The sequence below is a fragment of the Dipodomys ordii genome, unplaced genomic scaffold (genome assembly GCF_000151885.1).
Source record: "Dipodomys ordii isolate 6190 unplaced genomic scaffold, Dord_2.0 Scaffold7, whole genome shotgun sequence".
Taxonomy (NCBI): domain Eukaryota; kingdom Metazoa; phylum Chordata; class Mammalia; order Rodentia; family Heteromyidae; genus Dipodomys; species Dipodomys ordii.
In genome coordinates this window covers 4541168-4551479 of record NW_012267223.1, presented here as the reverse complement: position 1 = coordinate 4551479, position 10312 = coordinate 4541168, and the positions used below count along the sequence as shown (strand labels likewise).

Here is a 10312-nt window from a genome sequence, read left to right as displayed (position 1 = left end):
CCCCCCCCCCCCCCCCCGCCCCCAGCCCATCCCCTTTGGGGGCCTAGAGCCACCTGGCCTTCCTAGCAATGGTGGAAGCTGTCCGGTGGTTTCTCTAGGCTCATCGCCAGGGCATCAGTCAGGAGGAGGCTGGGTCCTTTGGGGCGTTGGTCCCCTGGCCACCTGCAGCCCTCCTCCTAGGAGAAGCAGGGAGCAAACAGCCCTGCTCCCCAGAGATGTCACCGGGATTAGGGTATCAGCTTTCTCCAGCTTTCCAGGTGGCTGCTGGTGGCACCTATTGAATTCCGTGCCCGCTGTCCGCTCCCTGGGCTGTGGAGCGTGGGTGGAGGTGATGGGGCGGCCAGTTGGGGTGGGGCTCCCAGGCTGGGGGGGGGGTGAGGAGAAGGGACAGCTAGAGAACTTGGCTGGGGAGGAACCCTATGAGGAGGGTCTGGAGGCAACTCTTCCTGGGTAGTGCCTGAAAGTGAGTCTTGAGCCCCTGAATCCACTGACCTAGTCCCAGCATGCTCACTGCCCTGGGCCACTATTACCTGCTGCCCCTCCTCCTGCTGCTTCTGGGTCTTTGCCAGTGTCATCTCTGAGCAGATCCTGCTTCTGCTTTGAGCCCTGTCAGCTCATTGGGCAGGTTCTGCATAAACCCTAGGGCCTGGTTCTCCTGAAGTCTTGTACCTCCCACACTGTGCACCCCTCTGGAGCTGATGCTAAAGCAGGAGGCCCTTTCTGAGTTCTTGGGGGCTGCATGTAAAGTCCAAGATGGCTTGGACTTTGTCCCCATTTATAGGTTTTTCCCCAGATGCAGAACTCAAGCCCCCGTTCCAGCCAGGGAGGGTGAGTGGGGTTGAGGACCCAGAGCAATGGTAGCCTACCTCCTCCAGGCACATCCCCCCCCTTTCCAACTCCTTTTCTGGGTGCTAGGCTTGGGAACCAAGGCCAGGCCCCCACAGGTTCCCAGGGACCTGCCCTTAGGCACGGGGGATGGGCCAGCTGATAAGCTGACTCAGCAACGGCTGGGCCAGGCTGGGCTGGTCTTCCTGGGAGTGTTCGGCCCTTTGCCGAGGCCAGGAGCCTCCTAGGACTTGGAAGGGAGGGGCTAGCTGAGGCTCTGTCAGCATCTGGATCCTGGGGCTTCCTGTCCTGCCACCCCTAGGTCAGGCCCTGAAGTCTCCACAGTCACCAGTGGGCTCCTGAGCCCCCCATGTCTCCCGATCCTCACATGGCAGAAGGTGTAAAGCAGGTCTTTGAATTTGGATGACCTACGTCAGTCACTAAGCAAGGGGTTGAGGTACTGTAAGTGAAGCAGCACAGAGACCTGGGCCAAACGCTTGGCCCCACGTGGGCTGCTGACCTGGCCCTGCCAGCCAGGGAGCATCTAGAACCGCCCACCCCCACCGATAGCCTGCTTCTAGCCACAGCACTAGCCCAGGCATGCTCACTGCCCAGCACCCAGGTCCTCTGCCCAGGCTAGCACAGACCCGGAAGGAAGGCTGTGATTTCTACAGCTCCCAGCAGGGCTGCAGCCATTGCAGGAAGAGTTCCATTGGGATCTGCTGCATTCCAGATCTAAGTCCACATGGAATGGCTGAAATGGTGGAGCACCTAGAGCTAGCATATTTGAGACCCTGAATCCACACACACACACACACACACACACACACACACACACACACACACACACAGCAGCCCACAGTGTATCGACAGAAGCAGGGCTCCAAGTCAGAGACCTAGACTCTGGCTGTGTGATATGAGGCAGTGGGCTTCTGAACCTCAGTTCTCGCCCTCTCCCCCCACCCCTACCCCCCAGCTCAAAACATGGAGCTGAGAAACCCTAGCCAGGTTGCTGTTGCGGGAAGGTTAGAGGAAGGTACCGTAGGGGAGGCTGGAGAGGAACAGCACTGGAGCTCCTGCCACCAGTCTGCTGCCTTTCACCCTCACACTTTCTCAGGGTGAAGGCCCCTGCTTTGGGGAGCTCAGTATGGCTGGGGTTGGAAAGCTGAACCTGTCCCGGTGGTGGTAACTGGTCAGACCTGTTCCTGCTCACCTGGGCAACTGGAGGGAGAGCAAAGGATTAGCTGGGAGAAGAGGCTTCCTCACTCTTCCAACTAAATCTCAGACCAGAGCATGTTTTGGGGAGGGGGGAGCTGCAGGAAGAGCCCTCTGTAACAGAGAATCTGGGGGCTTCTGTGTATTCCAGCAGCCCCTGGAGGAAGAGACAATACCTATAGATGCATGCTGACTTAGTTGTTATGGAGATGAGGGACCCCTCGTCCAGATTTGGGCAAGTGACTGCTGGGACAAGTCCCAACCATCATCTCTCTGTCCTGTCTCTGTGCAGCATCCCCTCACCAATGTCCTGAAGCTGCCACAAAAGCTGTTTCAAGGAAGGAAAAGTCTCCCTCTCCACCCCGTCCCCCAAGGAAAGGGGAGGGACCCCATTTCCCACAGGTGGCAGCTGCCTTCTGGGACTGGCAAGTTGGGGCAGGACGCCCTGAAGCCTTCCCTCCTCCTTCCCAGCCCTCCCTTGCCTCCTCTACTCCCTGCTGGTGATTTGGGTTTCAGGGCAGCCTGGCACACCACCCTCCTCACCCCCAGCTCCTGCCCAGTCAGTAAGGACAATGGCCAAGTCCAGGCATACACAGGGACTTACAATCCCAAAGTGTTTCCACTCTGTAATTATCTCACTGCGCTTCTCGGCAACCCTGCAAGAGGCAGGTGGCCGGAAGAATGGACTGTATATAAATGAGAGCCCTGAGGCTCCTAGAAGGAAATGACTTGCCCCAGGTCGCACACTAGTAAACAAGAGCGTTTGTTGCTTGGCAGGTGGGGATGTCAATTCTGGGCTAGCGGTACTAGGGCTTGCACTCATGTTCTGACTTCTACTCTACCACTCAAGCCACAGCTCGCCTTTCCTTTTTTGTTTTTTGCTGGTTAACTAGAGATGAGTCTCACAGACCTTTCTGCCTGGGCTGGCTTTGAACTGGGATCCTCAGATCTCAGCCTCCTGAGTAACTAGGATTACAGGCCTCCAGCCGCCCCACTGGTGCTCCTCTTTGCCTCTATATGTAGGTGTTCCAGGGCTGAGGCAGAGCTAAGCTGTCTTCAATTGGGGATGTAGAAAAACTTCTGCAGCTGAGTGTTGTCAGCATGCTCAGGAGAAATGAACATAGGGCTTGTGACAAAAGCCTCAGGATTCATGACAGGATCTCAGCTGGGTATAGTGTTCCTGAGGATGGCTTTGTCTGGCCCCGGCCCTCCTGCTGTGTTGTCCAACAGGTTTCAGATTATGTGGCTCCCTTCTGGCTGGGCCATTTGGCTCACTGGAAGGAAGAGGGAGCCTGTGGCTGAGCAATGTCTTTACTGTAAACATGATGACCAGCTTTTGGTAAACATCTGCCAACCCAGAGAACAGATACCAAGGGCTAGGGTCAGCCGGGCGCCAGTGGTTCATACCTGTAACTCTAGCTTCTCAGGAGGCTGAGATCTGAGGATCAATGTTTGAAGCCAGTCTAGGCAGGAAAGCCTGTGAGATTCTGATCTCCAGTTAACCTGCAAAAAGCCCAAAGTAGAGGTGTGGCTCAAGTAAACAGGGCTAGCTTTGAGCCAAAAGCTAAGGAACAGGGAGAATGCAGTCAAAAATGTGATGTGTATCCATCAAAATTAAGGAAAGTGAGGAAAGGGTGAGTTAAGAGGAATGGGTGACCCCCCCCCATAAAAAAGAGGAATGGGTGAGAATTGATAGAGGTGACAGTGATCAGGATGCATTTATTCATAAACTGCTTTCTTGAATGCAAATTCCTTTGTTTAATTACCTAAAGATAATAAAAATATATTTGAAAAAACACTCTAAGGAACAGCAACTATTTCCTGAGTTCAAGCCACAGTACTGAAACATTCCAGAATAAAAGGAAAGAAACCTAGGGCTAGGATCCCTACTCCTGTACCCAGCTAAGCTGTCAGGGTTCTGCTCCCCCCCTCCCCCAGCCCCCAGGAGGGCCAGATGAGCCTTTGGGAAGGAAGACTAAGACCCAAGATAACATGTGATAAACCTTACAATGTCAAGGAGAAGGGGTTTGTAGCAAAACTTCCACCTCTCACCAGATTGACCTTTGGAAGGGACAGTGTCCCATTCAGGGCCACTCAAGCAATTTGATGCAATGCTAGTGTCCAACCAGGTCTTCTGAATGCTGGCCAGGAGCAAAGCATGCTAAATCCTTCCTGGTAGAGTTGGGGTGACAGGGTCATGTGGGGGGCAGGGAGAAGCAGAGGACATGGGCATTGCAGAATGGCATGTATCCTCCTTCATCTCTACAGCGTGAGCTTCGGCCTCGGCTCTGCACCATGAAGAAAGGTGCCAACGGCTACGGCTTCAACCTGCACAGTGACAAATCCAAGCCAGGCCAGTTCATCCGGGCAGTGGACCCAGACTCACCAGCTGAGGCATCTGGGCTCCGGGCCCAGGACCGCATTGTGGAGGTAATGCTCTTGCCCTCTTCCCCAGATCCTTTCAGGTGCTTCACTTCCTGATCTTTAGCCCCCACTCCCACCCACCTCTGGACAGCCATTACTCCTCTAGTGCCCATTAAGGCCATGGGTCATAGTCAGCTCCGAGATGGACAGAGGGACATAGACAGCTCAGAGGGTGAGTGGGCCAGGCAATGAATAGGAGAAAGGAAGAGGGCTAGGTGTTGGATGGGCACACAGATAGGCTGACTTTTTCCGACCATCTCTGTCCTGGGCTCTTCACTGAGCAGACTACTCCAGAGCCATAGTTTCTCTCTCAATTCAAGTAGATGCCAGGGGCTTCCCTGCTGCCGGAGGGAGGGAGGGATGGAGGGAGGGAGTGTGTGTGTGTGTGTGTGTGTGTGTGTGTGTGTATCCCCTCTCTTGCTTTGAGTGTGCTGCCAGAGGGAGGGGTGTGTGTGTGTATCCCCTCTCTTGCTTTGAGTGTGTGTGTGTGTGTGTAAATCCCCTCTCTTGCTTTGAGTGTGTGTGTGTGTAAATCAAATCCCCTCTCTTGCTTTGAGAAACTCCCTCTGTGCCCTTGGACTGTGCTGAGGGGAGAGGAAATGTGAATGGAATGCTTGGGCTGGTCCCAGAATCACAGTCTGAGAACCTCAGAGCTGGGATCAACTCTCCCAAGACTTCTCATTTTACACGTGAGAAAACCAAGGCCCCGTTGAGGGTAGGGGGAAGAACCAGAAGAAAGCCCAGCCCAGGCCTCCTGTCTCTCACAGCTGTGTTTGTGTAGTCTCTCCATATTTTCTTTGGCTGTGTCCTCCCGTCCTGGCTCCCAGCTGACTGTCAAGCAGGACCTTTGGCCTAGTTTGGGACAAGGGGGGGGGCGTGCAGCATCCCCAGGCAGGCCCTCCTCCCCACAGCTGAGACCTATGCTGGGAAAACTCTGTCTTGGCCTGCTGTGTCCCACAGGTGAATGGAGTTTGCATGGAGGGCAAACAGCACGGGGACGTGGTGTCTGCCATCAAGGCTGGAGGCGACCAGGCCAAGCTGCTGGTGGTAGACAAGGAAACGGACGAGTTTTTCAAGAAGTGCAAAGTGATCCCGTCTCAGGAGCATCTGAATGGTGAGTGGGGTGCTCGGCCCGGTGCCCCAAAGCCCTGGGGATGTGGCTGGTGCACGAGCCTTTGTAGTGTCTCAGATGTGGTCAGGGGGAGATGGCTTCCTGGCTTGGGCTCTCCCTCCTTCTCCTTTTGGAGAAATCAAGCAAGTGTGAGTTGGTGGAGAAGGGCCCAGTGAAGAGAGAAAGTGGGGGGGCAGTGCTTTCTGACGGTGGCCTGTGAGGACAGTCACCTGGTAGAGGGATAGGACAGTTTCTAATCTCCAGCTGAAGCTGCCCCAATCTCCCTCCCTGTCCCTAGCAGATTCTCCTTCCCAAGCAAGGAAAGGGTTAACTCTGGACAGCCTCCAGCCTCTGCTGGGCCGATCAGAGTCCACTGATGGGGCCCTATTGCCTCCCTCTGTCCTTCTGTCAGGTTGTCTTGGAAACTCAGGCTTGCTGGCTCTGGAGAGCAGTGGGTGCCCCTTTGGTCACTGGGCCCCTGACTACGCCCTCCCCCTCCCTCTGCCCCTGCCAAGTCTGTCACCTCCCCCTGCCCAGGCTGAGCCAGAGGGGGCAGGGCTGCTACTCCAGGCTGGGAGGGGTTAAATGGCCTCTACTCCCCGGTGTGGACTTTCTCCTGGGAAGACAGTTCCACAAGGGGGAGGGGGTGTGGGAGGGGAGGCAGAATCCCTGCTGACAACACTGAGAGTGAATCACTCTTGGGACTTTGTAATGGGTGGGGCCTTCCCGAGGGTCAGGGTTCTATTTGTAGGAGGGGGGTCCACATGACTAAAATCTGCCCCTCCCCACCCTGTTCAAGGGGCCCAGTGGGCAGCCCTACCCCCATTCGGCCCAGGAACCTGGGGCCCAACAAACCTCTGCCTTGTTCCTGGGAACCTGGTACAGAACTGAAGTCTGGGTTCTACCGAGCTCTTCAGACACCATCCCCTGCCTCCCATCTTCAACTACTATCCCTAGCCTCCTTTAGCACACTTCCTTCCCTTCGCCCTCACCCTCGGGTTGGGGTTGTCTTCCCTCTTCCATCAGTCTCTCTGGCTGGAGATGGAAGCTCTGGCCAGAGCATCCGCCCAGGGAGAGGGCTGGAAGGTGGGGGAGGGGGTCATCAGAACTCCCTTACCCCCTGGCCATGGAAAGCTAGGAATGTCAGAAGGGAGGAAAAGATGAGTCAGTTCTATCTAGCTGTGTCCTGAACTGGGGTCAAGCAGACAAGAGGAGATGCACGTGAATTATAAGCTAAGAGTTCAGAAGAAACCTACCCAGCTTGACTGGTTCCTGGAGGTAGAACAGCCCCTCCAAGCCCCAAGTGGCTTCTGTCCCTCCGGCCTCCATCTTTCCCTCTTCCTTGCCCTCACCAAGTTTCTGATTGGCTGGAGGGGCATCCTGCCCCTGAGCCTCTCCGTCCTCATTCCAGATGGCACATAGAGGTTTGGGATTGTTTTCTCTCTGTCTGAGGCAACAGGTACCAACTATAATTTGGGGTGTGGCCTCAAATCTGTTGTCATATCATTATCACACAAGGGTATATCTGAAAATGTTGAGGCTTAGGCAGGCTTCAGCAGCCTTTTGTAATGACTTTCCTGGGAAGAATTAGGCGGCCAGCCTGGAACGTCAGCCCCTCAAGGACAATTACTTTCAAACAGCTTATTAGCCATCAGTGACTTCTGAGATCAGTTTGGTAGATAGAGAGCAATACATTAAGTAAAATTTAATAGAAAATATCTAGGAGCATTGCACTGCACTAAGGGTAAGTGTTGTTTTTCTGAAACTTGTCATACACACAGCCTTTGTGTGTACTGGGCCATCAAAATGTCAAATGTACTTGCAGGCAAAAAAAAAAAAAGTTTTTACCACTGGCTTTGGGCGTGAGAGCTGATGGTTTGTCCACTCAAGCTGGAGCTCTGGCCTCCTCGCTTCATGCCCCTCTCTCCAAGATTTTTTTTTGGTCAGTTGTGGGGCTTGAACTCTGGGCCTGGGTACTGACCCTGAGCTCTTCAGTTCAAGGCTAGCATTCTACCACTTGAACCATAGCACCACTTGAGGTTTTCTGGTGGTTTATTGGAGATGAGTCTTATAGACTTTCCTTGCCTGGGCTGGCTTTGAACCATGATCCGCAGATCTCAGCCTCCTGAGTAGCTAGGATTATAGGCATGAGCCACTAGCACCCGGACTCTCCCCAGGATTTTGGACTCACCTCTGTTCTCTCTCTCCCCTAGGCCCTTTGCCTGAACCCTTCACTAATGGTGAGATACAGAAGGTAAGGGTGATCCTCTTAATTTCCTTCTCTGGCTTCTAATTTCAGGGGTGCTGTTCAGGAAGATGGTATAGTTGGAAAGACTGCTTTCTGGCTTGGGCCAAAACCTCGAGGCCCAGTTCCAGCTCCTTCCTGAGCTCCAAGTTATAGGAGTCCCCCAGCCCCTGCCCCAGCCCATCAAGGGCCAAAGCTGTTGTAAGGGAGAGGCTTGGCTGGGCTTCTCTGTGGCCCCATCCTGGGTGACAGCCCCGCCTCCACCTCCCCACTTACAGAAGAGGCTATTCTTCCCCCCAAGAACAGAGCCTCAGTGTCTGGCCACGCTGCCAGCCCTGCTACTTCCAGTCTGAGTTAGAACAAAGCCCCTCCTCCGAAGCAGAAGAGAAGGGTTGAAGCCATGTGCCAGCCAAAGCTATGGAGGGACCCAGGAAGGGACTGAGCACCACACTGATGCCCCAGCCAAGGCCTTGGCTCCGGGATGGGCCAGCTTGGAGCGAGGCTACAGGAGTGGGAGTCTGCATGGGTGGCTCAGAGGCTTGTGCTGGGGTGGGGGGGTGCCTGAGGAGAGAAGGTCCTACGGCCAAAGTCTGACCCTTCTGTCATCCCATCCGTGGGTCTAGAACTATCTGTCCATCTTACTCCTTCAAGGCCCTGCTTGACTGCTTTGGGGCTAAAATTTACAGAGGGCTCAGGAGGTTTGGGGACACCACCTGTGTCCCCAGTACCAAGCAGAAGGCTTGGTGTTCCCGCCATGGGTCACCGACTCCAAAGGTGAATCTGTGCCCCAAAGCCATGGGATAGAGGATGAGGACAGAACAGTTCTGCTAATCCCACCTCGGGCTTCCACCCTCACCCACCAAGTGACTGACGGAAGCAGGCCAGCCCTCTCTCTGATCCTTTAAGGAATGTCAAAATGTAAATCTGGAATTTGGGTGGATGGCCAAGGCCTGAATAGCATTTTCTCAGGCTGAGGTTCTCTAGCTTGCCGGGTCCCAAGAATTTCTTGCCCTGTTCTCCACCAACCCACACCTCTCATCTCTGTGCCAGGCAAACAGTAGTGAAGCCCTGGCAGAGGCCGTCTCGGAGAGCCCCAGGCCAGCCCTGGCGAGATCCACCTCCAGCGATACCAGTGAGGAGGTAGGCCGGCCTGGTGGGGGTTGGGGACTGGGTCACAGGAGGCCCATTCCCAGGCCACGCTGGTTCCTGGCACACTAGCCTGCCTTTGAGGTCACATGCTGAGGCACATTCTGTCCTTGTGACCTGGCTTTCCTGGGCATAACCCCAAGGGAGCCACCTCACCAGGGCCTGAGGATCGGAGAACCTCAGCAGGCACCAAGTCCTGAACGTGTCTCCCTCCTTTTATAGCTCAATTCCCAAGACAGCCCTAAGAAACAGGACGCCACAGAGCCCTCCTCTACCTCCTCCTCTGACCTCATCCTGGACTTCAACATCTCCCTGGCTGTGGCCAAAGAGAGGGCCCACCAGAAGCGCAGCAGCAAGCGGGCCCCACAGATGGACTGGAGCAAGAAAAATGAACTCTTCAGCAACCTCTGAGTGCCCAGCTGACCAGAGCTAAGCCAGCGCCCGCCCACCCTAGCTCCCTTTCCCTCCTCCCCAGTGCCCACCAAATCAACGTTCCAATCAATACCAGCATCTCCCTTCTTGATGAATCTGATTGCTCTAGAAACTTTGTTCTTCCCATATCATACCTTGAGGAAGGTGAATGTTTTTCCTGTCCTGTCCCAATCAAAAAGCAGACTCTGTCCCCAGCTTCTCCCTGAGGGCTTTATCCTTGCCACCCCATCTGGGACATCTCTGGGATCTACAGCAAGCAAGATCTTGGTGGGGTCAGACAGGAGGCCCACGTCATGATTGGGTCTGGAAGCCGATGGCAGCAGTCACCACGGACAGTGGACCAGGCCCCAGTACCCTGAGAGCTGTGGCCTGGGCTTTTTTTTTTTAAGTGTAGTATCATGTTGGGGGGAGGGGGTGTCACTTGAGTCTCATTATTTTCCTGGCTGCTTCACCTAGGGTGTGGTAGCAGCCTCAGCCTTAAATTTGTGTTTCTACTTCCATCTTTTAAGACGTAGGTGGCACGGGCAGGCCTGGATGCCCCTGCCTATCCTTGAACCAGGCACCACCACTGTAAGGAAACATCTTCAGAAATTCAGCTGCTCCAAACTGCATCAGCCTCTGTGTCTTCCTTTGAAGCCTTGTGGGAAATCATGAGTTATTGCCAGGGAGCCTTTGGATGGGAGGGCAGGCAGGGCACACTACCCGACAACCATCTAGGGCTCCCTGCAGCCCCAAGCCTGCATAGCTTTTGCCAGAAGGCTTGGGACCCAGCTGCCTGGGAGCCCTGCAGGGAACAGGCTCCTCCCAGCTCTGTGAGCTTAGCACAGTTTCATTGTGACAATGTGTGTGGGTCTCCCACGCAGTAGGGGTGTTTATGGGTATAGTGAGGAATGGGTGCTGAGGCTTGCGTGCTT

The 10312-nt window shown here is 54.8% G+C and overlaps 1 protein-coding gene across 1 annotated transcript in view; it reads left to right on the top strand.

The window, feature by feature from the left end:
- The window catches only part of Slc9a3r1 (solute carrier family 9, subfamily A (NHE3, cation proton antiporter 3), member 3 regulator 1), an 18906-nt gene extending 8897 nt beyond the window's left edge, over positions 1-10009 (top strand). The window contains exons 2-6 of the mRNA XM_013038045.1: positions 4309-4470; positions 5425-5578; positions 7789-7829; positions 8871-8960; positions 9189-10009. Coding sequence (XP_012893499.1) covers positions 4309-4470; positions 5425-5578; positions 7789-7829; positions 8871-8960; positions 9189-9377 — 636 coding nt within the window. The 3' untranslated portion in view covers positions 9378-10009. The remainder of the gene's footprint in view (positions 1-4308; positions 4471-5424; positions 5579-7788; positions 7830-8870; positions 8961-9188) is intronic.
- Positions 10010-10312: the final 303 nt, after the last annotated feature.